Source organism: Cheilinus undulatus, linkage group 16 (genome assembly GCF_018320785.1).
Source record: "Cheilinus undulatus linkage group 16, ASM1832078v1, whole genome shotgun sequence".
In the NCBI taxonomy this organism is placed as follows: Eukaryota; Metazoa; Chordata; class Actinopteri; order Labriformes; family Labridae; genus Cheilinus; species Cheilinus undulatus.
In genome coordinates, this window is record NC_054880.1 from 20,782,049 (window position 1) to 20,809,727 (window position 27,679).

At 38.4% G+C, this 27,679-nt stretch overlaps 1 protein-coding gene across 3 annotated transcripts; it reads right to left on the reverse strand.

Moving 5' to 3' along the window:
- Positions 1-4,137: 4,137 nt before the first annotated feature.
- Positions 4,138-27,679, reverse strand: si:dkeyp-120h9.1 (uncharacterized protein LOC566469 homolog). Of its 3 annotated transcripts, XM_041808715.1 has the most exons (13): positions 27,534-27,676; positions 27,078-27,276; positions 20,342-20,722; positions 19,995-20,170; positions 19,390-19,532; positions 17,027-17,152; positions 15,922-16,066; positions 15,514-15,637; positions 9,179-9,282; positions 8,918-9,014; positions 8,637-8,786; positions 7,402-7,585; positions 4,138-6,790 (listed from the first exon to the last, which is right to left on the reverse strand). In XM_041808715.1, the coding sequence occupies exons 3-13, from the start codon at positions 20,468-20,470 to the stop codon at positions 6,696-6,698; spliced, it is 1,473 nt and encodes a 490-aa protein (XP_041664649.1). In that variant the 5' UTR covers positions 20,471-20,722; positions 27,078-27,276; positions 27,534-27,676; the 3' UTR covers positions 4,138-6,695. The 3 variants fall into 3 exon arrangements, with proteins under 3 accessions (XP_041664649.1, XP_041664651.1, XP_041664650.1); XM_041808717.1 differs by lacking the exon at positions 27,078-27,276 and having other exon boundaries at positions 27,534-27,679; XM_041808716.1 differs by lacking the exon at positions 27,534-27,676 and having other exon boundaries at positions 27,078-27,360.

Here is a 27,679-nt window from a genome sequence, read left to right on the forward strand (position 1 = left end):
TTTGTCCTTTCAACGCGGCAACATTAAGACAACAACAGCACTTAGTTCTAATTGATCCATACTCCTAATGCACCACGGTAGTACACACTTAACCCACACTTTCTTTCTGTGTCGATTTAAAAGGCCAGACAGTGCTGTTTGCAAGCAACGCATCCACATTACAAAAGACCTGGTCGGCACTGCCTCATTAGTGATGTAATCACCTCTGCTTTCAATCTGATACAACACAATCAGCACAGATGCAGTTTCAATGAAACATTCATTCATCAAGTGTGATCACATCCACCAGAGACCAACGTGGGATTTCATGAGACAAGCTTTTACCTTTAAATGCAGAGTGAGGACTTGCCTTTAGTACTACCCCTAGGAAGCATTGTTTATTTTATTATAAATTCCTCATGTACACACGTAGCCTGATCATTTTTCTGAGAAGATATGATGCATGATATGTAAAATCAAAGTTGATTGGTTCAGGTTTAATTAATAACAGAAAGAAGCTATTGGAGAGATTTTATGACAGGGCTTCACATGCAGCATTGTTCCTAATTTAAGTCTAAACTGATATATTTCCCATATTAGGAGGCTTAGCATCAATCTTAACTGTCACCTAGTCCACTGCGTAGGTGTTAGTGGTCCCTGCATGGTGGGATCCACCCACTGAGTCACATTATTAATTCACAGAACCTGGAATAATTTGCTGTATACTAAAACATATCAAACCATAAAAACAAAAAAAAATTATGTCAACTAGTCCCATGAGGCAGACTCTCTCTCAGACAGCACCAACATAAAGTCTGTGGAGTCATTAACTAACATTTGGCTTGACAAGACAGATGACTTAACAGGGAACTTCTCAGGTTCACAGCAGCACTAAGAAAATTAAATGTATTAACAAAGCATTGAAACAAGTATCTGAACAGGCAAAAAGTCAGACTGAAGTCCAAGTCCTACTTTTTCAACCATCAAATCTGGCAGACAAACAGAGACAGACTTACGGTTAAACTCCCTGCGGCAGACATGAGGCCTCCACGGTCTGTTTCTTATCCAGTTCAGACGTCGAGGCAGCTCCATGATGACAAGCTGGTGCCAGACTGTGAAGGCCACTCAACCATCGAAGAGCAGCAACCAAGTGCTTCTGTCCATCCCCAGGACTGATACTCCCTTTGGAGCATCAAGAACCAGCCCAGCAGTGCAGGCTTTTTGAAGCTAATAACTCACTGCTCCTGAAGCCTGTCCTTCACTCTTTAGCAAAGAGCTGTTACTGTAGCTGTTATTGTGCTGGGCTACTTCTCCCCTCCGCTGCGTTATCTTTTATGCATGAGTCGGTGGAACCCAACTCCTGAAGTCCTGAGTAGGGAGTTAGTCAGGCCTCCCTGCAGGAACGAGCACCTATCAGCAGGGCGGCAAATGAAGCAAAAAGTGCAAACCCTGCTGAAACATGATGCTGCTGCAACAATCCCCCCCAGCAGGCAAGGTGGATGGAGGCTGGTCACCTGAGGAGGCTGGAAGGAAAGCAGTCAGTCAGACATGGACTGTTTGTGTGAGCATTTCCTCTTCAATCTTAAAAGAAAAAAGAAAAAAATGAAAAGAAAACTAGTCATAATTGGTTGGAAGTATTTGCACCAACTACATCTGCATCATACATCTACTGAAGTAGTGCTCTTTTCTTAAGATTAACGCTACACTATATGGACAAAAGTCTTTGGTCGTCTGACCATTACACCAACAGGGACTAATACATGTACTATATTAAGGAGTTGGTCTCGTCTTTACAGCTAAAACAGCCTCCACTCTTCTTTGGAATTTGTGCCCATTCATGCTGTAGAGCATTTCTAAGGTCAGACAGTGATGTTGGACGAGAAGGCCTGGCTCACAATCTCTGTTCCAGTTCATCCCAAAGGTGATTGATTAGGGTAAGGACTCTGTGGGCCAGTCAAGTTCTACCACGCTGAACTCATCTCCATGTCGTTAAAGTCCTTTCTTTGTGCACTGGGGCAAAATCATGTTGGAATAGAGAGGGGCCTTCGCCAAACTGTTGCCACAAAGTTGGAAGCATAGCATTGGCCGAGATGTCTTGGTGTGCTGAAGCATTAAGAATTGCCTTCACTGGAGATAAGGGGCCAAGCCTTAACCCTGAAAAACAGCCCCATACTATTATGCCTCCTTAATCAAATTTCAAAGATGGCACAATGCAGTCAGGAAGGCAAGGTTCACCTGGCTTATGCCAAACCTCGACAAGCCCAGCTGATTTTCAAACATAGAAGCGTGATCTGCCCTCCACAGAACACTTATCAACTGCTCCACAATCCGGTGTTGGTGCACTTTACACCATCCTTTGTTGTCACTGGACTTAGTGATGTGAGGTTTTGCAGCTGCTCAGCTACGGAAGCCCATTTAATGAACCTCCCACAGCACATTTTTGTGCTTACATTAATGCCAGTGGTGCCAAGTTCAGAACTCTTCAGCTATGGAATTAGCATAGCCTTGGCAACTTTTAAGCACCAAGCGCCTTTGCAGTCGAAGACCCCACTCTGTGATTTTATGTGGTCTTCAGCTTTGTGGCTGTTGTTCCTAAATGCTTCCACTTTCTAATCGTATCACTTATATTTGACTGTGGACTATCCAGCAAGGATGGCATTTCACTTACTGCCTTATTACCTCCGCCAAGGAGGTTATGTGATCAGGTGGGTTTGTTTGTTTGTTAGCAACATAGTTGAAAAAGTTGTGGACGGATTTTCAGGAAATTTTCAGGAAATGTCAGAAATGGCATAAGGAAGAACTGATTAGATTTTGGGGGTGATCCGGATCACCATCTGGATCAGGAATTTTTTAAAGGATTCTGTACTATTGGGAGATAGGGCTAATGGCAGAGGTCTAGACTGTCCGAGTGCTTTTCTAGTTGCAAATGTTGCATTCATCACAGTACCACGCCTGGAGTCACTGAGCTCTTCAAAACAACCAATTTTGTATCATTGTATTGTATTGTAACGTTTGCGAATGGAGATTGCATAGCTAGGTGCTTGATAGTAAACACCTGTTGCAATAGTTCTGATTTAAACACCTGAATTCACTAATTAAAAGTTCTGGTGCTATTCATAAGTACATTCTTTCTGACCATGGCTTAATAATTATTATTAAATGTACGTGTAAAGCAACTGTCATAGCACTGTTGTATGCAAACTAATTCCAAAACATCTAAGTAATTACATATACATTTTTTAATCGATGACAGCACTGTTTTTTTTTTTGTTTTTTTTTTACTATTTTCAATTATTAAGAATTTATGTGAATGCTGACTTAAATTTTCAAAAATATTGGAGGTCAAATAATTTTGTGGTTTATTATACAGGTAAGTATTGAAAGACTGCCTCTTATGCATGTTGAGGTAAAATGGTCATATGATTGTTGTAAACTTGTACTCCTCTTTTGTAAGAAATGTGAATTTGTATATGCAGAAAAGTGAAATCAGTGCACGATTGATTGAGAAAAGAAGCAAGAAGACCAAAAGTTACATTTAACAGATGCTCAAGAGATCTTAACTTCAACATCTGTCGAGATATTAAGGTCCTTATGTGGTTTATGTAAACTAGAAGTCCTTATTTTTTAATGTGTGAATTAAATAAAGTTTTCACTTTATTCAAAACATTATCTTTAAAGATATTTCCCCTTTATTTTGACAGGACAGTTTACGAAAGACAGGAAATATGAGGGAAGAGCAGCCATCAAACAGCACCTGAATAGGGATTCAGCCTCTGTTTATGGGTGCCTGCTCTACCAAGTGAGCTAAATCGATCACAGGTATCACTTCATTTTGAAGATTGCAACACTGTTTGCAAATGCATTAATTGTGGATTTACACTGTTGGGAGAACACCATTACAGCTATGATACATATTTGTTTTGTGGTTGGTGTTTAATTCACAGCAAGCCTGGTTCATTTTTATACATAAACCGCTCACATCAATATTCATAACTATGACTTCACCACCTTTATGACATTCTTTTTAAGATTCTGTGTAAAAAAGGTAGGATTTCTGCTCTTAACTAATGAGCAATGCCTGTTTTTTGAACGTTCTTTCAAACCTTAAAACTTGTAAAAATCAAAAACCTTGGACTAAAAATCAATGTCACAAATGCATATTCTGCATTTGCCTTTATTAAACTAAAACAAACACACACAAAAAAAAATCCTTGCAACTCGTTTGTCCAGAACATGATGATAAAAACATTAAGACAGCCAGCACTTAAAAAATCCAACAAATACACAAAACCAGACCAGGAAAAAAAAAAAAAAACATTTGGTACCTAACCCTCATTATTATGGCAACATTCAAGTTTTCTGAGTAGATAGTAACTTCATATATGAAAATACATTGAAAATGTAGTCTACTACAGTCATATTGTGGTTTTCGTAATACATAAACACAGATGATCTAAAAACCAACATTAAACAAAGTTCTGTTGGCCAGTGTTGTGCAAGTGCTTTTGGCAAGACACTAAACATGTTTGTACCTAAGGCTTTGACATTACAAACTGACCTCATCTACAAAACATGAAGCTGTTTCATTGGTTTAGCTGGACCTACAGACCTTCAGATAGACCTGAATAACATTTGGCAAACTGTCAAGCAATACCTAAATTCCATTTTACTACAGCCACAGTACACAAACACCATATCACAAAACCAAAAACAGACAGTGTCTGGTAGATCACACTCACAGAAGGCACAGGTTCAGAGAGACTACAGTACAAACACCAAAGTCCTACTGGTTCGACTTGTAGTTCACACTACAGCTATGATGTTCTCACTACACAGCGGAAACATGTTGCTACGAGCTCACTGCACTCAGCAGAAAGAGGTCCAGCCTTTTACAGACCTTTGGTTATGCAGTGTAAATAAATTGTCAATATACATATATAAAATAAATACCATTAACAAGTGTGCACATTAGCAGTGTTGATCCTGAGGTCTGGATCTACACAAAACCCATTCTGAAAAAGAAAACAAATAAAACAATAGAGGTACATTTGCTCTATCTAAAAATCATCAAATCAGAATCAACTTGAGTTTAAACCTGTAAAACTTTTCCCATTATCCTAATATTAAGGCTGCATTAAAAATGTGTTACAGCGTGAACATCAAATAATTTGAACTGCAGCTATGGCAAGCAACAATGTGCATTTAATCAGGTACTGTACTGATGAGCAGTGTAGAGATACTTGTGCTTTACTGGTATGTTTTTATGTTGTCACAATCCACCCATCAGTTTTTGTTTATGAATGGCAAAAAGAGAAAGACACAAAATGAAATGGTACAGAATAAGCAATCACAATTGTTAACGGGCTCTTAAAATAGTGTAGTTTGTCCTTTAAAATTCATTTCAGCTACCACCAGGAGGCACCAGAAATAAATGCCCTGAAAATGCATCCACTGTAACAAAAATTTCTTTTGCATTACTGAAACTTAAGCAGCATGAAACACGGTGAGAGATTTCCTGTTTATATTTCTATTATGATTACCCCATTAAAACAATACAAAAAAGACATTCAAAGTCAACTGAGACATCCTAACAAGCTTATTCAAGCTGCAAAAATAAGAGCAGATCTTCCTTCTTCTTCTTAACTAGATAAATATTAAAAAACCCCTACACCTGTCTGCTTGGTCCTTCAGTAATAAAACAAATCAAAGTTCAAGCTTCAGGTCACAGACTAATAATATGATTTAATTCAGCGACTGTTTACAAAGGTCTGTTTGCAAGTTTAATGGCAAGGTCTTTGGACATTGGCTGACATGCCCAGTCTACAATGGGTCTGAAAATCTTAACTTTTCCTAAATATGGTTCATATATTAGGACCACAAACTTCAAAAAAGACAGAAAACCTTATTGAGCCCCTTGTTAAGCCATGAGATTTAAGGTAAAGAGATTTAAAATTATGATTATCTTTCATTTGTTTCTTAACATTTCTTTTTGCTGATGAGTAGCAGAGTAACTTTATGATCTTAAGGCCCCCAATAATGATCAAATAAGAGGGTTAAACAGGCTGAACTGTTTGGTGGAAATGCTCCCAGACTTGTAATGAGAGTCACAAGCTTTAGTTTAAAAAGAGGCTAAAAAAAGGCTGCAAACTGTTCAGGCTCCCCTTTAGCACATTAACATGAGCTACAGTAACAGAGCTTTGACTTAAGAGGCATGACACAGTGCATGTGAGGCATACAGTTAACATATTTAACACCACTTGTGATTTTCTGTACCAACTTGCTGCTTAATCCCTATAGGCATCTTTGCAGAGTTCAGTCCTTCTGGATCAGGTTGTAATTTGAAGCTTCACCTGAAGGCCTTTGGTCAACTTACATATGAGTGCGATGCGGTGCATAGGCACGTGTAGAGGGAAACGTGCAACCATGATGCATTCTATAATAGCATGTGAATGTGCACACTTATTTTGTCTGTTTAGTGCTATTTGTTGGAGGGTAATCATGTTTCATTTTTGCTCCACTTTTTGAAATGGCTGACGAGTTAGAGATGAGGAGGAGTTAAACTGAGTCAAGCTCATCTCTCCATCGTTCCTTCTCAAAAATCAATCAAGCTCCACTTCTGCAAATCCTGATTGTTTGCCGCACACAGTTTCCTTTGTGTTCACCCTCTCTCTGCCACCCCGGCACAGAGCATCTTGAATGTGTCCATTGTCACTCCCTCATTCGATCTTTTCTTGATCTATGTTGTCCAGGTCGATATCAGGCGAGGCCACACAACACATGCACACTTTTTGGGTGATAAGAGACAGCTTATCTGCAAAAACATAAAAAGGTTACTTTCAGAAACCATTTTAAAAGGATAATACATTTTCTTTTCACAGATACTAAAATACACTAGTGTTAGCCAAGAACAAACATCCTTTAGCATAACAAGTCTAAACATTACACATTAAATACACAGAATAAGGGGGAAGGTGCTCTTAAGACAAAATGAATAACAAAACTCCTTTAAGAGTAGGTTAACATCAAGTACGTTGAACTTTGAAATGATAATCTCAACGCTTTCAAGCTTTCAGAAACCCCAAGAAGAGGGATTCTTTTGGTTAACATGGTAGAAGTTTAAGACCAGTAAGCTACTTTCTGGAGTTGCTCTTAAAAACATTCAACAAACACATTCGTTTAGAGCTTACTGTATGTCCCAGGACAGGATATTGACCTACTTAAACGCTAAAGTGAGCTTAAGGTAATCAGTTATTGTGCTGTTACACAAACTGTTTACCAGAAAGCAGAGACAAGTTTGTTTTTACAATTAAAAAAGTCAGTACATGGTGGATGAAATCATTTAAAAGACTTTGTATGTACAAAAAAATAAAAAATGTTTGCATTCATTGCATAATGGCTCAATTATCCATACAAGTGAGTTACCGAGCATTTGACTGAGGAAGGCAGGTCTGGAGCTGGGTGGCAGGTGGATGCAAATGAAATAGACGGGTACACCTGACAGCGCCACAGCAATTCCCACCAGAGAGTTGATAGTGTCACTGTAGAGGGGAACCACGACCAGGAAGATGCTGCACAAGCAGTAAACGATGGGGAAAAACAGAGACAGCTACAGGAAAAAAGGCAGGAGGAGGGAGAGAGAAGGCGAAGAAAGACAAGACGGGGAGTAGAAAAGAAGAATGAAGGGACCAAATGGTTTGAGACATAGGAAGGGAGAAAAATGAACTTATAAAAATATGCAGAAAGAAACATGATTATTATTGAATTAAATTAAACCATGCCCTGGATGATTTCCTTGTTACTCTAATAGCCCTTAAGCTGCCCAGTCAGTGTGCAGGGAACATGCTAATTTAATGTTAAGAGAATCAAATAAACATCAGGGACCTTTAACAAAGTCATAACTCATAAATAAGGACTTCACTGAGTTGAGTTTGGCAAGCAGTGTAGGAACTGTTAAAAGGTACACAGGAAAATGCTTGAAAGATCTTGCACAGCACACTATCTATCCAACCCTAGTTGTTGAATGGTCAGAATGTTTATTTAATTTTCTATTTAGCCCAAGCACTGAATAGGAGTTATGGCAGTCAGTGACAAGATGAGAAATCTCCACTGGGCTTGGGGTTTAAAGGGAGGTTACGATATGTTACCTTTGGTAAAGGGATAGCCCTGTTTAGCCAACATACATCTCTCTGACAGGGTGAGGGTAATGGAGGTAGACGTGCAGACTTTAAGGTGCATAAGCCACAAATGTTTTTGTGGCTTGAAGGTCATATATTTATATGGTAAAGATAGTAAGATTATTAGGTGCAGTAATTCAGCAATATAGAATGCAACATAAGGCCAAGTGATTAAATTTACCCATAACAACAGTGTTTTCTTTCAGAGTTTAAGCTGCAAGGCAGCAATTTAGACACCAGTTTACGCTAAATTTGTCAAGGCTTCAAGAACAGATTGATGATTGACTGAAGACAGAAAATAAATGGCTGAATAAAAAGTAAAAGTCCTGATTCCCCACAGAATTATAATGCATAATACTCATATGTCAGTAGACAGTTCAATTTCATGTCTCTACTTGTTTCACTTGGTGTAGCTCATGCCTGCCTAGAAGGCAGAAACCATAGTTCTTAAACATACATGTTTAAAGCTGCATCAATCTTTACCTTCACAGGTCTGTGCATATTTGGAGCTTTAATGCGAAGATAGATCAGGCTGGCTATTGACAGGCCGATGAACAACCAGTAGTTAAAACTGAAGTAGTTGATCAACTGGAAAACATCAGGCACAGACAGGTAGAACAGAGCCATGCCACCCTGAAAAGAGAACACCACCAACACACACAGAGGAGCGTCAGAGACACAGGAATCCACACTAGATAGATAAAATACTACCAAATACATAGTTCTATTTTTTTCCAATACCCACAAAACTATGCCACACTCACATTGAAAAGCAGGGCAGGAATTGGGGTGAAACGCTTTATATGGATCATGCACAGGACATTCGGTAGGTGCCCCTCTCTTGAACCAACAAAAAACAACCTGCAGAAGAAAAAAAGAGCTGAAAATAAGTCACCATGTTTACTCAGTGCTTTGCTGACATCATAAAAACTGAACATTTCAGGCAGAATGGTGGGTTCATAGAGCAACAAATTAAGTCATGGGGAAAAGTTTATCAGCTTTAGATGTGCTGTTCAATCACAGACCTGGATGCAGCAATGATGGAGGAGTTTAGACCTCCATAACAAGAAATGGCCACTGACAGGGGGATCAGCCATCGGGCCCAGCCCAACACCTCGTCTGCAAAAGTCTGAGGAGACATTCAACAAAGTGCTGCTTAGTACTGCTCACATAAGCTCAATAATAACATCAGTGGCTCCTAATCTAAAAACACAAGTAAGATTTGAGAAAATTACAAGCAAAAAAATCTTTCTTTGCTGCATTGCAATGAAATTAATACAAATCTCCAGAATGTCAGGCTTAGTAGTCATTCTAGGATTGACTACCTCCAGCCGGTTGGTCTATCAATTGGTCGATAAGCTCTGGTCCAACCAAAATCTGATCGGTTGGGCAATAATACCGAGAGAGAGAGAGAAAAGGAAAGGCCTTCTCCTTTCCTTTTCTCAGATTTATGAATAATAGGGATGGGACCGATCCGATCCAATATCTGTATTCAATTAAACGGAAATCTATATTTAAAATAGTCAAAACTAGTCTAAAGATGAGAGAACACAAAGAAGAGTGGGTGTGACGTTGGCTGCGTGACTAGCATTGAAAGCTAGCGCTGCCCGCCTTCGTTCCTCTTTGCAGATTAATATCGTGCTTTCATATTTGGCCTCTTTTCATTCCGGGTGAGTAGTCATACGTGAGCTTAACCCTCGACAGCCCACATACCACTTTATTTCCATTTACTACTTTGGAAAACTGTCGTACCGCGGTCTTCCTACTATACGCAAACAGCTTAACCACCGACTAGGTTCTCATTGTTTACATCTGGTGAAGGGTCAGAGAGGAAGGCTGCGGCCATTAACTGATGCTACAGCGGTCTCTAGCGGCGGGAGGTTCATTAAAGAGCATTATAGACATGGATTTTAAGCTCGTGTTCATACAAGATGATAGGTATTTAGTTTACTAATAAATATTATTTATTTTTTAGTAGTAGTTCAAATTAATTTGTTTGGAATACATTTAAATTCAATTCATTTTTGTATTTTTTTTGCTTTTTAATAAGAGGAGCTGGGTGGTTTACTACAGCCTCATGTAACCTCACACGTTATACCAACAACATAAATATTTGTTGATATATATATAGATATATCTATAGATATATAGATATATCCATAGATATATCTATAGATATGTAGATATATCTATAGATATATATATCTATATATATGGAATCAGTATCGGCACATATATATCGGAATCAGATTGGAACTGAAAAAAAGTGGATCGGTACATCCCTAATGACCAATACAATCAAAACAGTGACTCGGAGACAAAGCTCTAAAAAGACAAACACTCTAAAACAGCAGCACTCAGCCTTATTCTTGTCTTACTATTGCGAGAGCTACAATCAAAAACGGGGGATGATATAATCAATCTATCCATAGTTGAACTGAAACAGTGAATTGGTGGATTATTGTGTTGATAAATGGGATGCAATAGACTACAAAAAATGTCTGTATAGTGTCAGAAGAAAAGATATTACACCTCTAATAAGCATGTTTTTATTTATGTACATTCCACCTGGACCAAAGTCTTTTCAAAAATATCAGAATATGCCAACTTAAACTATGAGAAGCTTTTCAAAGAGCTGATGAATTATGGATGTCTGTTTGGGTATTAATAGTTCATATTTGGACATTTCCTGTAGTTATGTGACTCTGTTAACTTAAAGGGATACTTTGTTTTTCCCCTCTCATTATGATTGCTTTTAGCTAAAGGGGGAGGGTCCCCATATTGGTCTTTGCCCTGGGCCAGCCCTGCCTCACACCTGCAGCTCCCCCTCACAAATCGTTCTGCCCTGCCAGTTAGTTGCTTTCATTTCTCTGTTTCTGCCCTTTTGACAGCATTCATTGTTAGTACATTTAAGATCAAATATAACACCCACATTTGGACAGGTTTCACTCAATTTTACATTATTACCTCCGCCAAGGAGGTTATGTGATCGGGTGGGTTTATTTGTTTGTTTGTTGGCAACATGACTCAAAAAGTTGTGGACGGATTTTCATGAGATAATGATTTTGGGACTGATCCAGATCACCGTCTTGATCCAGGAATTTTTTAAAGGATTCTGTACTATTGGGAGATAGGGCTGTGCTGTTACCACTTTACACCAGGAGATGGCGGACATGAGTAACTTATCTAAAGTTTTGGAGTTTATAGAGTTTGAAAGATGCACGCCCGGTCAAGGAGACGAGTTGGAGCGTAACAGAGAGAAAGACAGTGAATTGTAGTGAGAATAGTCACAATGCTGGGAGGAATAGGGGAATATTCCCCCTCTGCCATGACTTTCACATGTAGCGAAGCCAATGCTTTGCCTCACCGTGTCTCCAACCCACCGGGGAGGGAGTAATCGGCTTCACTATTGGGAGATAGGGCTAATGGCGGAGGTCTGCGCTCTCTGAGTGCTTTTCTAGTTTCAAAATGTGATTGGTGTATGTTTGGCTTATTGATGATGATGCACATCGCAAAAATCATCATCAAATACAAGTATGGGAGAGCACTGGCAGGAAGTGACTGAGGAAATTTGTTAAAATGAGGGCATTAGAAGCTTCACTTTGAACACAAGACAACACATCTCTATGAATTAACTTACTGAAGAGACATGCCATCAATGGACTTCCTCTGCGCTCTTTTATGCAGACTCCTCTGTGTGCACGCATCCGACGGTAATAATATACAAACTTTCATTTGAATTTGGCAGTTAAAGTCTGTTAACTTTGTGTGGAATTAGATTTATTGATATGACTGAGTCTTTACTGCTGACAGTTTTCTCCTTTATGAAGGATTTCGGGAGGATATTTTTAAAGAAAGCCTTAAAAGAGCCGCAACTGGTCACCAAAGAGAAACAGGTGGCTCAAGAGCCGCGGGTTGAGTATCACTGCTCTAAAAAGTATCATGCTAGGTAACATGCTAAAACCACAGCTCGAACATGCAGGCAACTGCAGATTTTTGTTTCATAGTCGTTAGTCTTCGAGCATCTGCTCTCCCCTCTATGCTCCTGCTACCGGTTTCATTCACAGGTCTGCAAATATGTTTAATTAAGTTGCTTCCTCATGTCATAAAAACATGTCAGTCTACTACAGACAGTGGGCACAGCAGGTAAACGGCAATGTCTCTTGGTTTCTAACCAGGGCTTGACATTAACTTTTTTTGCTCACCAGCCATGGTGGCTAGTGGTTCTGCAAACTTACTAGCCACTCAGTATTTCCACTAGCCACAACTTTGGTGTTTGGTAACTCTGAGCTACATGTCAAATTTGGTACAAAGGGAATGGTATGACACATGTGCTCTACTTTCCCTCATCAATATGATCAATATCGGTTCTCCTCTTAATAAAGCACTTCTCCCTCTACATATGAAACAGCACATTACTGAGATATGGGTCAGACTGTTAGATACAGTCATCTAAGGGTCAAAACTCTTAGATTTTTATTTTCTTAATGGGTATCAAGTTTATGCTAAAATTAAAATACTGTTTATTGGCTGTTTATTAGAAAAAGCTACAGCAGATTACTAAGACATCTCTAATTTTCACTCTGACAAATCTTCACCAGAGAATATTAAGTATCCAACTTCTCCTGTCTTCTTCTCTATACTGTATGGAGGAAATGTTTTCATATGCGTGTCTAATACTAATTAAAATATCTCTTTAAATAATAGATGATTTACATTTGGTGGTGAAGCTCACATTTGGAGAACATTAAACAACGGATGTATAATATAAGAAGAAAAGAAAATCACCGTTTAGTTGGATTCTCTTGGACTCCTAAGTGACCAGTTACAGACTTTTATCCTTCTGCCTCTGTTTCTCACTGCCTCAGTGAACTTATTTAAAGTTTCAGAGTTTCTCTCATCTTTTATAACCGTTAATTATCGGTTTATAGCAAATTTATAACAAACCCTGAACATAAAAACGTTTCAAAGTTTCAATGACATTTGAAGTATGCGCACCTTTGCAGAGGTTTTAATCATTTAGATCGCCCTCAACAAACAAAGATTATAGGTGGAGTATTAATTAAACAATATTTAGACACACCGCCCACCCTGGCTTTCACGAGCGACAGAGACACACAGTTGGAGACCACACACACATAAACGCCGCTGACGTACATGGGCAGAGAGGCACTTTAAAGCAGGAAGAGAAATTTCAGGTCTGAGTTTATCCTGCAAATTCTGAAACATTTTCCCTAAACAGATAGAAGCCTTCAGTCTAACTAACACGTCAGTGCGAGTGTGTGTCCGCATGTCTGTGAGTGTTGTGTTTGTGTGTGTCATACAGCATCAAAGCCCTTGGCGCTGAGTAAGATACGCACAAATGAAGAGACCAGCCACTTTTCAGTTATTTTGGAGGGAAATTTGAGCTTTTATGTGCCGAACAGCCTCTTTGTAACAAGTCTAAATCATAAGGGCTAACTGACAAGCACTTTCAGAGTGAAGCATAAGTTGTGACACTGATAAATTCAACCCGCCATAGTTGCTAGTTAGAGTCACGCTGCTACCTGCCACGGCCGAAATCCACCCGCATTTGGCTAGTTGCAGGGTGTCAATGTCTAGCTCTGTTTCTAACAGTTTCTTTATGTCCCAACCTGCAGACTTATTTTCATTTGAAGTAAACACAAGATACCTGTGACCAGAGGTGTCAAAAGTATTCACATTCATTACTCAGTTAGAAGTATAGATACTAAGGTTTAAAAAGACTTCTGTAGAAGTTGAAGTATCAACTCAAGCTTTTTACTCAAGTTGAAGTATAAAAGTACTGGTTTCAAAACTACTTAAAGTATAAAAGTAAAAGTAATGTAAGGGGGGGGGGAAATGCCATTAAGAAAAAAAGCTTAGGCCACAGGGGCCTATAATGCACTACCCCATCTCCGCAAAAAAACATTTTTCTACAGGCCATAATGACTATAATGTTATAGTAAAATATTAATGTTAAAAAATTTGGGATGCACCTGTTTCAGCTGCATTTATGCCCATCAAAAATTAACGCATTTTAGTACAATGCAAATACATTCAAGAACCATACATGTGTACTACTGGGGGTTGTGTATTTTTTCAACGATGACAAGCCAGAAGGAAAATAAGCTGAAATGAAATAGGAGTAACGAGGCTATTTTTAAATGTGAGGAGTAGAAAGTACAGATAACTGCATGAAAATGTAAGGAGTAGAAGTAAAAAGTTGGCGGAAAAATAATTACTCCAGTAAAGTATAGATACCCAAAATTTCTACTTAAGTAAGGCAATGAAATATTTGTACTGCCTTACTTGACACCTCTGCCTGTGACACACTAAAAGGATAACCACTGAGTGAAAAAATCCCTAAACCCAGCTAAGCCTTAAACAGCATGGGCTTGAACAATTGAGTCCAGTTAATTGCCCTTACTAAATAAGACAAAACCAATTCTCTTTACTTATTTTGCATAGAATTCTAAATAGCTGTTGTGCTACGATGACGGATCATGAAAACAGGCAGGTAAACACTGGTTGGCTGAGTTATTTCAGTAAATGGGGAGATTTTAAAAACGTGTTATACCGCAAAAAAAACCTGTTATGTTCATTTTTAAGTTAAACTACCAGCGAGGGTGCACTACTCCAAAGCACCATTTGGGTGGTAAAGCAAGATAAAAATCTAAAGATTGAGTGAAGGCATAAATAAATTTTAGCCCCATCACTGATGAAATGAATGCAACATTCCTAATGTTCAAGTCTCTTATCTTGTGTGTTAAAGTTCAAACATTTTAGTCTTTTTTGTACTGGGGCTGCAAGGTATAGCGACAGCCATGGGTTCATTAACAGATGATTTGACATCAAAGTTCTCTCCCAATCTAACAAACACAATCACGAAAACAGGAAAACTAATTACTGTGTCCCTCATCTTGTCTTCAAGACAATGTATGCTCCGGTGGCTTGTAGGATTAGTGAACCATCTGAATGAACTCTCTAAAATGATTAGTAAATACCACTGTCAACATGCCTGAATACAACCCTTCCTCCTCCAACACACTAATCACATCATCAGCTTCCCTATGTTCCTGTGTGGGGCGCTAACCTCCTTAGCTAAATGATGTTCCTGTCATCATGTGGACTCCCGCAGTCACAGATAACAAAGAGCGAGTAATGAAGCACACACTTGTGCATGTGGCTGCCAGCCAGACTGAAAGAGATGACAGGAAGGAGAGATCAAACCCTGCTGCTACTGTGAGGCTGAGTAGAAGATGTTGATTAAAATCAAGTCCTGTGATGCACAAATACAGTTCATAGGTAGACATTAGTATGAACCTGTCAGTCTGCTCATACGCAACTTCTTTAAACTCACCACAGCAACAGCTTCACTATTGAGCACTTTGTCAGCATCCATGACAACGTAGTAAGCCACATTGGTTAAAATGTAGATCACTGTAACAATGGGCATGGAGATAGCAATGGACAAAGGCAAATTCCTAAAAGAGAAAACACAAATTGGTCTTCATTTCTTACAGTACAAGCCTTGCTTGTATCTTAATGTACATTAGACAGCTGAGCAAACAGTAGTAAAAGCTTCAGCAGTACATATTTTCACAGTTTGTGTGTGACTGTGTACATACCATTCATACTTTATGAGAAGACAAGAAAGACAGCCTAGTTTAAACTTGGGACTTGCGTTACCAGTTTACATTAGGTTTGTGTTAGGTAAAGCGAGAATCAGGGAATGGAATTCATCTTTCTGAAATAGCAGACCTCATACCTCTCTGGGTTTTTGATCTCTTCAGTGATGAAGTTGAGTGTGTCCCAGCCAGAGTATGAATAGAGAGCTGAATAAAGGGCCAGGGCCAGCTCACCAGGGTTCACCTTGGACCCTTTAAATGAGTCTTCAAAGTTCTGGTCAAAGCCTGCAAAGACATAACTAAATGAAGACAATAGAGGAAAACATGCTGAGAAGTGTCCATGTTCAATACAAAGTGAAACAATTACACCAAAACCGTTCAGTGTTTTCAGCGCTCAATATCTAAAGTGCAAAAATATCCTGGGTGTCAACTGTTTTGTCTTACTACTTTAACAGCATTCTCAGTTGTAAATTGTTTAAGTGGGGGTGTTAATGGCCAGTTAGTTAGAATGTGCTCTATGTATGGAATGTGGGCAGCCAAGGTCCAAGTCCAACCTGTGGCTCCTTTCCTGCATGTCATTCCCAAAATCAAGAAGGGACAAAACTTCTGATGGCAGCTTTGCCAACAACAGTGAGAAAGAAACCACTCTGACTTAGGAATGGTCAATAATGCAGTAGTATCCCTGGTATTTAAAAACAACCAGTTTGGCTTAATTACCATCATGAGGACAGGGCTATGTGATAAACTCATGTCTATAATAAATGCCATGAGAATGTGTGTCTGTTTGTAGCAGCAGCGCCACTGGCTGTGTATGAAAATGCTCTAACAGCGCTGATGGGACTACTGCTAAAGATAGTGGGCTAATTTGTCAAACAAATTTTGGGAAGGTTTAACAGAATTTTAAAAAATTGATACCACTTAATCCTATTCTGACTTGTGTTTTTAAGGGTACATGGGTAATTTAACCCCAGCCTAAAAGATAATTTCCTAGGAAAATGTAAAATCTGTGAGCTTACTTTATGACCTTACATTGTTGAGCACTAGTAAGCCCTACTACTGCAACAAACAAAATATGGTGGGCATGGGCCCTTTATCATCTAGGGCTAAGTATTGTTTCAATAGTCACTATTTAGATTGTGGACAAAAATACCAGTTAATCATAATCAGAAATCAATTCTCAGCAAAGTAAGAAAAGTATTTGAACCTCTCTTTTGTCTGTCAAACAGAGGTTCATAGACATCTTACCTTGTCCCAGTTTAACCAAGCCAGTAATTATGATGACAATAAGAGCCAGGACTTTGGCAAATGTGGAGATGACCTGAAGAATAGCCCCCCATTTTACCTTCATACAGTTTACACATGTCAGCAGACCTGAGAGAGGGAGAAAGAAAACTTAAAATCTAAAATATTTAATCTACAGTTACAGAGATCAAGCAGAAAAGACAGGATGAGCAGGTATTACAGTCTAAGGCCAAGTCATCTTGCTTTTTATAATTTCTGCAACATCAGTACCGATTCATTTATGTAATGACCTACATGTAGACTGGACATGATCTACAAAAATACACCACACATTTGATATAGTGAAACAGTAGAAGTGTGGTGGGGGTAGGGGGAAATTTATTTATAAACATGGAAAGTCTGGCTTAAAGTGTTTATTTGTGGAAAGAGGACAAACACTGCTGATCAGTGGTGTCACATTTCTAAATCTTTAACACACTGAGGGATTTCCACCATTAAACTTGGTGCCAGACTGTTTTGTATTTCATAATCCTACGTAAACTCTGTTCCTCAATCAGCAGTTGGCACTTAACAATGGATTATATCCAAACCAACCAGCAGGTGTATTTACTTTAGCCCTTATTCCTTAAGATTACAAATGGATATATGTGTGTTAACTGTTTTTTGATCAGTTCATTTCCTCTTTTTCACCTCAAGTGAAACAAAGACTAAATAAGGCCAAAGAAAGTGTGTATTCTTATTAAATTGAGCATGCATGCTTTAAAATGTGTTACTAAAATTTAAATCACACACTATTTAAGCACACTTTCCCTAAACACATGTGGCTTGTCAGTAATAGTTATTCCTTTCAGCTATTGTGAGACCTCGCTCTGCACTCTTCCTCAAACAGTCTATTTACTTAACAGGGGAAGCTTTGAGGGTTAACATGAACAAACAGCCGCACCATCAGATTAAATGAAAGCCCACAGTGCAGGTTTCAGGAGTCAAAAAGCTTGCTGGCAACGCTCTGTATATAACAGCAAAAAAAAAAAAAAAAGGCAATGACAGATTTAATTTGATTTGATACAGCTGACTAATTTGATACATGCATAAGAAAGAGAAAAGAGTGTTTGTTTTGACAAATAAACAAAGGTTAACTAACAAAAAACAGTTGCCCAGTGGTCTATTTGCTGCATCAAGCCTTTAGAAAGAAAAAAATTTTACCCTTAGTCTTTACATTTAAATGCCATTTAATTTTAGTTACATTTAGATACATCTACCCTTGATAGTTGTAGTTGATAAAAACAGTTTAGTCTAGTTTTAGTCCATAAAGTTTAAAAAAATTACTTTTAGTCCAAGCATTTATTATCTAAATCTGATAATAAATCATATGAGTGTGGTCTATGCACTCTGCCAAACCTGGGATCCCTGCTTTCAACAGCAGAACGGCAGAAAAGATACAGCTATGTTGTATTTTGACAGATTTACTCACAGTGGCGAAATATCATGGAATTTGAATGTCTGATGGAAACTAAATTACATTTGAGTCTAGGCCTGGGCGATATGGCCTAAATATCATATCACAGTATTTTTCTTGCCTTTGAGGATAACGGTATTATATCACAGTATTACAAAGTTTAAAAAAAGAGATCATGCTTTTTAATCCAAATTCAAGTGTTATTAACCCCCTTCTCCCATTAAAACAAGCCTTTGATGGCATACTCAATTTATCTCCAAGTATAGGAACACAGAAAACATGTTTTAATTTTTTTAAGTCTCTCTAGGTTTACTTCTGTCTAACTGCACTCCAAGTTTCACATTTCTTCTTTAACCTGATGAGGTGTGTTAAGCTGCTAATGACTTGAACACGTTTCCTAGTGAAGGCATTCACAATAAAAGCGTTTCAGAAAAACAGCAGCAGACTTTTATTTTGAAGAGCTTGATGGAAGTATTGTGTTTAGCATTGAGTTAGCTTAGCTTTGGCTGCTGTACCGGAAATTACAGCTAGTTTACAGCAGCTTCTCTGACCTCATTTAACATCACATCCTGGATTTTTGACTCACTGTGGACTTAGAAAAGAAAGTCATAAGTTAAAATAGATTTTTAAACGGTTGTTCATGCCGTTGTAAGAGGAAGAGCTGCAGCCCTGGTCTCTGCGACCAGCCAAAGCAGCACTTAGCTTGTGTTACAGCCCCAGGCAGGCTGACAGAGACAGCACACCGACTTAGTTGCGGTATAGCCGTCAGACTTTAAGAGGAAAAAACATGTTTTTTTGCCTGCTAACTCACACTCAGGCAGATACTATGACATCATTAACAATCACGAATGTAAACACACAGAAAAGGTGAATTGGGGCATGAAACTGTTTCATACAGGGAGAGCCTTACATATAATGACGGCAGCAATGAGTCTGACGGCATCATAAGGGGCTGAACAGGTGGGGTAGAAAGGCTGGACCAGATAGTTAGAGAAGGTCAGAGCTATCACTGCCTGACAGGCCGGCTCCACTATTAACAAAGATGTCCATAACCTATGGTAAAAAAGAAGACCATTTTGATTAGAAAACAGAATATAGTTTTTTAAGTAATTCAGCAAAATATCAATGACTGTGCAGACCCATTCCACAAAAAAAAAACTCAGTTTTATTTTCAGCTCTGCACATGCATAAGTTTGTTTATATTTATCTAACCAGGGAAACCTTGTTGAGGTTAAGAATCTAAGACAAGACAAAAATGTTCTCTCCATGAGATGCTGTCAGGATAAAGGAAGATTCTGATACCAGTTACAAGCCACAGCAACTTAAATACAAGTCCTTCATACAAAATGTTTGGTAATTTCCTGTTTTAAATTACTATGAATTGCAAGCAGCTAACTCCAGCACAATCTAAATTGCAGAAATGCATCTATAAAACATTATTCATTTAACAACGCAAAGAAACAAAGAAATAAAACATGAGAGATCATGTCTACAGACAACCAAACAACCACATACCTTATAAAAGCTAAGAACCCTCCAAAGGCCTCGAGGATGTAGGCGTAAGATGCTCCAGACTTACGGATGGTGGTGCCCAACTCAGCATAGCATAACGCTCCAAACACAGAAAATATCCCTCCAATGGCCCACACTACAAGAGACAGGCCAAATGAACCTGTGTACATGAGAACACCCTGCAGAATAACAAAAACAGTACAGAAATTGTTGTTGTATTAAATTACTTCAATGCCTTTGCATGTTAATTTTACTTAATGTAAGGTGGTGTAAAGGCTGTTATTTGACAAGAGAAGACATTTGAAACCAGCAACAAAAATGATATGGCTGAACAAAGCACAGACACCTGCCTTAGGTGAGACAAAGATGCCAGAGCCTATCATGTTTCCGACAATGAGACACACGCCATGAAGGAGGGAAATCTCCTGCTTCAGTCGCACACCACTGCCCTGAGACGCCGAGTCTGCCTCAGCGACCATTCTGAAGGATTTATGGCCCTCGACCTGGAGCCAGAGGTGGTATCAGGGGAGTGATGAGGAGCGATAACGAGGACAGGCTTATTCCGGGCAGCGCCAGGCACTAAGACAAGGTAAACGGCTAAATACTAGATGAATAAGAAGCAGGGAGGAAACCAGGACAAGAGATGGAGGTTGGGAGTATCACTGGAAAGCCAGGAATGTACAGGTCTTATACAGCTTTGGAACCCAAAGATTAAACCTCCATCAGATAATCTGTAAGAAAAACAAGAAAATACAGTGTTACAAATACACTTTAGCTGTTCTGACCCGAAAATGTGTTGAAAATCAGTCAGGTTCAGGCTAAAACTACTCCAAAAGGTAAAAGCACCTACAGGCAAATCAAACAGCAAAAAAACATCTGAACAACAACAACAACAACAAAAAAAAAATCAACAAGATATCCATTCTTTATAGGGCTGTGGCAATAGATTCTTTTTGTAATAGAGTACTCTATCAAGTCTTCTGACAATTAATCGGGTACTCTAATAAGAAATAGCCTATTGCATTTTTTAATCAGTCACTTTTGCTTTTCAAAAGAAGTAACTACTAGACAAATGAGAAAAGAAGCTGGGTCCCTTAAATGTACTACTTCTTTATTAAAAATTGGTATTAACAGGTTCTCCAAATAAAATAAATTTTACAAAGTGCAATTAAGTTCTGATGACAGTTTATATTTCTTAAAATTACCAGGAAAGGAAGTTAAATAATTACATTAGATTATGCCTTATTTGGGGTTTTAGGAATCCGCTCCCAGGAAATTTTGGGTGCCAACACTTATTCTATAATTTTTTTATTTTTATTTCCAAATTTGTGATTAAAGTAAACACTTAATCATTTTGACATCCTTCTCCTTTATGCACAATTGTAATATTTCACATTATAGCAACAAATAAAGTTCCATTATTCACACAGTGGTCTGATGATGTCTGAAAGGTGAATCTTTGGATTACAGGAATATGGTCAATTTTTTTTTAAAGGATGTTCACATTTTTTGTTTGTGAGTTCATCCACCATAAAAATATGACTTTTTAATACCATCCACTGACATGGAGAACATGTTTAAAGAGATAATGCTGCTTCTATGACCTGTTGAATGCTGACTGTATGGTGATGAACTTTGACCTATTTAGTCTCAGTCACTGTCTGTGGCAATAACGTGTTTTTATTTTACTGGTGTCAATTCGTTATCAATATAAGTCTTATCAAATTATTCGGGATACTGAAACTTTTTGAAAAATACGCTGTAATCTAGACGTCAGCGTGTTGAATTTTGTATAATTTATAATTAAATGTATAACGTGTGCACGCAGAAGAGAGAGAGACAGAGGGAGAGAGAGAGGGAAAGCACCAAAGCAGGACATGAATTGTGAAGCCTGACTGTCTTCTGTGAAACTGGTGGGTCAATCTGAAAAGTTTATGAAATTCTCTGAAGTCTGCAGACACAAACTGAGTGTTGTCTCACACCAGTGAGTCATGCAGGCCGCACGTAAACTCGGAGATCTGCATAAGTTCGCCATAAAGCCTCGGCCAGTGACTGCGTAAAAACGCAGGACGAGTGCCTGTAAACATCACTGCATCAACTTCTCTTTCTTTGTGATTTTTATGGCTCGTATCATGCATGTTATGTTATAGTAACAGCGAAAACAAGTACATTGCACCACACATACAGCCGTCTGTGTGAAACACAGCACGCCGTGCAACACACGGTGCGACATCCAAGCTTACAGCATGGGCATATATGGATAGATGACTGATTTAATCGAAGCCTCAAGACAGATAATTTGCCTCGAGGAATTTTTTGAATCAAATCACTCAGATAATTCAAGGAATCGTTTCAGCCCTAATTCTTTACATTGCATTCAAAACACATCCTACCTCCAAAGCAAATTCAATGGAACTTTCGGAACAAATTGCTGAACTGACTGACATCATGGTTTCAAAAAAGAGCCTGCTGTTAAATAAGGGGGCGGTATTCATCAGTCTCAAAGTATAAAATAAGTTCAGAGCTTGTAAGGAGTGAAATCTTAATTAGAGCAATAAAACACGGTTAGAAGTTGAAAAGTCTAAAGGCAAATGCAAAAAGAAACTAAAAGCTGACTGAAGAAGTGAGTGATTTAAATGACTGCTTGTTTAGATTTCTGAGGGGATTTGCATTTAAGAAGCAGCACATGAGCTGTGTACATGTGACAGTTTTCAAAAAGCCTGGAGCAGTGCTTTCAAGTCACCATTTTGTGCTCTAGCATTCACAGGGTTTCATTTGAGCGCACCGTAACCCTTCACAGGTGTGACTGGAGGCATGAGCATATTCAGCAAAGAGGAAAAATAGCCAAACGTTTAAAAGTTGACGATTCTTTGCTTACTGTATGATTATTACATTTATCTGAATATTCATTGTTGAAAAGTCTGTAGTCGCAAAACTCACTTATCGATAAATATAACTATTATGTCAAATACGGAGATATTGATTGCACTTGCCTAACAAAACTGTCTTGAAGCTCTTCAATTAAAACATGTAGCAAGCTACCTCCTGTTCAGTTTGCCAGGACAGGATTTATAGCAGAACACTGACAAATTTAACCTCACCTGACAGAACCTGTCTTACTAGGAAAGAAGTGTACAATTCAGGTGGAGAAGTATGAGCCTGGCACACAAATCAAACAAACAAACAAGATCAGGGATGAAAAGACCTGTCTGCATTGTCCACAAAATTCAGTGACAAAATTCATCACTGATGGATTTAAGTGTTTCTAATTCTTTGTTACATCATTGTACATGTTTTTCATACATAGCATTGTTTTCCAGTGTAAAGATTGAATGGAAGTGAGCCATCTTACTTTCTTACAATCTTTGTGGAGATTTGTAAGCAAATAAAAGACTGTGACACTACATTGAAACAATATAGTATGATGGCAGCAGCCAGTGCAACACTGTCTTGTCCTAAAATGTCTAAACTCTAAGAGAACAAGATGAAGATATTTGCATGGACTGGTGCTCCTAAAATATAGTACAAATTTTGTCTCATCTTTCAATGTGAAAAAAAATAATGGAATACAATAATGAACACAAGACTTATAAGTGTAACTAAATATTGCAGACAATCATGTGGGAATACAATGGCATCTGCAACTTTACAGTTTCTCCATCTCTATAAATATCTGCAATAGTCATCACGATACCTGATTTGTGCTCACTCTTTTCAAGATTTTCTCAATTATTGATTGATGTAAACAGTTTTCAATGCTACGCTTTAAAGGATATCTCCATTATTTTGATGAATAACTGTATCTATCCTCCAATATCTTTTTTAGGGGTGCATGAGAATATCAGCCTACATCGGCCATGAATATTGGCTGTATGTTTGATTAAGAAGTCTGTGGGGTTTCAGGGAGAGCCAACAGACCTGCATCACCTGATGTTTTCTTTGTTTGCTTATTCCTTAAATTCTTAGGTATGTGTTGTGAAGTTTACGTCTGAACTTAATTTATATATCATATCAATCCTGGCTAGAATGAATTTGTAAATATCGGGACATCAGCAAAAGTCCGGTTTCGTGCAACCCTACTGTATTTAGAAGTCAAAAGTACCATGCTTAGAGGTTGGAGAAAAAAATCAATTTGAAGATGCATTGTGATGTGCAGGTGGAAGATTGTGAATCGATTCATAAATGCCCAATAATCAATAATAATTTCAATATTTAATACTGTGGAATAGCAGGAACTAAAAGGTGGAATTCTGAAACACAGCATGTAACAACAAGATTCAAATTACCAGTTGTTCATCTGTGAAAAGGACATTTCATATTTGTAATTTCAGATATGTTACAAGGAAAGGATGCTGCTACCTTTGGTTCAGTGCAATTGTAAATTTCCCCTTTTACACACATCTTCCCTTAGAGGATAGTGAAAATTTATCTTTTTTTCTAAACATAAATATAATGTTTTTATGTTTGACAAAGTGAGAATAACAGTAATGTTGAAAAATAACAAAACAAGTGTATCAAAAATCAATTAAGAATCAAATCGTAGGCCTACGACTCATAATCGTAATCAAATTGAATCAAAACGTGTGGTGCCTAAAGATTCCTACCTCTAACCATGCTTTAAAAGCAAGAACGCACCAATGTATTAATTCAACACTGGAATAGCCGATATTGTCCATTTGATGTGACGTAAACAGATTGTAGTCATCAATGTTTATCTGTTGTGCCCAATCAATTTCATGCTGACACCTGGGGTCCATACAAAAAGTCAAAAAATTAACCTACTTCCTAAGAGAATTCCTGTCCACTTTTTAGCCACAGGATCAAGGAAAAGAGGGAGTAAGAATATAGGAAAGGAAAGCTGCAGTGATGAGGGAATCTCACTGCACTTTCCAGAGGTGGATGCTGCAGATATGCTGATGGTTTACTTTGTAAAAATACAATTTAATGTTGACAGATTACAGAATGTACATCTATAACTTGGTGCATTCCTTGTCATGTTTAATGCTGTGAATGAAACGTGAAAACCTCATTGATGATATGAGCTAGTGAAGGGTTTAAGGGTCTAACATCTCTCTGGGATGAGACACTGTGACTGTGAACATCTAGAACAGCTGAAAGGTTTAATAACTCTTAATCTGAACTCTCCTCATGGTAAGTACGAGTGGATGAAGTGGTATCAGTTTTGTTTTATTCTATCTTTAATTCTCTCTTGTTTCCAAGATGTTAATTATTTCGGACGACTCTCATTCTGTCTGTTTTATCTCATAAGAGAGAAGCACTATAAACCCTGACTACAAAAACAGCAAATTTTATTTTCTATTGTTTTTTGGGATGATGATTTCAAATACAATGATCACATTATGGCATAAGAAACATTTAACATAATCTGAACATCAGAAATCCCACTTAGAAATGGTAGTGATATATTAACTTTCATCATAATAACTAATATTTCTAAATAGCAAAACAAATGCAGTTTGAATCATTACCAGTGCAACTGATCAAATATTTGGGTAAAAATGAAAAAGACGAGAAATAGTCGTCATGTGAGAGATGACAGTTGTCACGTCTGTGATCCTCCCATTTATCACGAATCAGAAGTCCAACAAATGACAATTATTATTGATCATTTTGATGAACTGGGGTGCGCCATTTGAAGTTGACAGAATTGTGGGTTGTCTTCTCTCCTTTGTAAAGGATGTGCTAGTGCAACCTTTGGTAAAGGAGATAATAAAGGAAGCACTGAAGCTCCCTAAGCAAAAAGGACTATTCAAACTGACTCCTGATATATCTAGCTGCTGAATGAAAACATTTTTTACAGGGCAGAAGTGACCAGTCAGACAAGATCTTCTCATGGTCAAATTTAAGAGAAAATGATGGCATATTAGGAGTCTTACACCAAGAGAAGCACTAAAAAGACATCAGCTTTGGGCATCAGCTAAATTTCTATGTCAAACATAGTTAAAATTACGTCTATGAAGTTGAACAATCAAGCACTTTTATTTCAAAACCACATCTATTTCATAAAGCAGAAGCTTGCAAGAAACGATCTTAACCAACAGACAGTTCATTTAAATTAGGGACATAAAGCAAACCATCAACCAGTCAAATAAAACTTTCTTAATGTTTAATAAGTTTATTATTCTTAAGCAAACTGTTATTAGGATAAAACCTCTCAAGCAGTCACTACAAATACACATTAAATCTGTAAGGGATAGCCACTGTGCGTCTTATTACCTCCCCAATGAAATTACTCGAGCATCTGGTCTGTCCGCTTGAGTCAATATGGCTGCTGCAGTAAAGTACTTCTGTTCACCACAGGCTAAAAATCACATTTCTCTCGAGGAACTGACCATTCATAACTGCTTTTGCTTTAGATGCAAGTCATTGTTTCACCATGGGGAAGAGAATAATGGACACGTTCGGGAAGATAACAACAATTAGTTATTAACGCAACAATTAATTTAACAAGAAGAAAAGTCGTTCTCATAAATGTATGACCTAAGCTTCTACTTTTAAAACTTAACCGTGCTGCAGGCAGAGCACAGACAGAAGGAAGACGTGGACTAAAGTATATCTCGACGTTAGTTGTACTAATGCGACTGTATAGGAAAATGTTAACTCTAATATAATTAAATTAGGAACAGTTTGATTCACATCAACCAAAACATCCTATCCTGATGTCCCCTCACATCCCCGTTCGTTGTTAATGATTAGCGCCGAACATTTGGATAGCCTTGTTAGCTACCGCTAACAAGCACCAGGGATAGTTAAGGATAAATTAAATCGCGTTTCACCACCCTAACCTTACTTAACTAGCCAACAGCAGCCGGCATTTATCAAAACAGAGTATCTCTGAACCTTCCTGTGCAGTGGCAATGCGGTGTTGCTAACACTGCTAACGTGTCACAAACCTACACTACATACATGATTCTGCTGATGCCCATGCTAACGTTAGTATTAAAAATAACGGTTAAACGTTGGATGTGTTTGCGACGCTCCGTTGTTTCATAATTTAAAGCGCAGGAAGTTGAATGTGGGAGAAAGTGCGTGTATCCACACATATATTATGACTGAAAACAGTACCTTTCTGGAGCTTTCTTTCCTCCGGTCTGTGAAGCAGCTTCACATGTGTCGTGTTTCGGGATTGCGAGACCAACTTTGGCTAGTTTACAGGCGGTATGGACATCTGCAGCTAGCTCCTCCTCATCATCAACTGTCTCAGGAGGGCCCCGATCAGCACCTCCCACTGGTAGACCGGGGGACCACGACGTCGACGGATAACCTTACAGCCGGCAAAGTACATTAATCGAATAAACAATCAGTTAACGAAAGCAGTGATTGAATGTTGCTCCAACTGCGCAGTATTCAGGGAAACGCGCCAATATTTACTGCATATCTCGTCGCTAGGCGCATTGGTTTGCATTTGGGAAGTGATGCGGTCACACAGGTGTGCCAATCAGAGTCGCAACATTTTACAATATGTTTGAGTCAGTGCTTCGCGAGCTACGTTGTTGTTCTTTTTCTTGTGTTATCTTTTACCTCAAAATAGCAGTTGAAGCTCGTGTGAAGGTCGTTCAAAGAAACAAACATGCCCCTCTGTTCCAGCTCTACCCCTGTTTGGGTTCCAAACATGTTAGTCTTGGGGGGAAAGACGTTGGAGGGTGAGCCTGGTTGGTAGGAGCAAC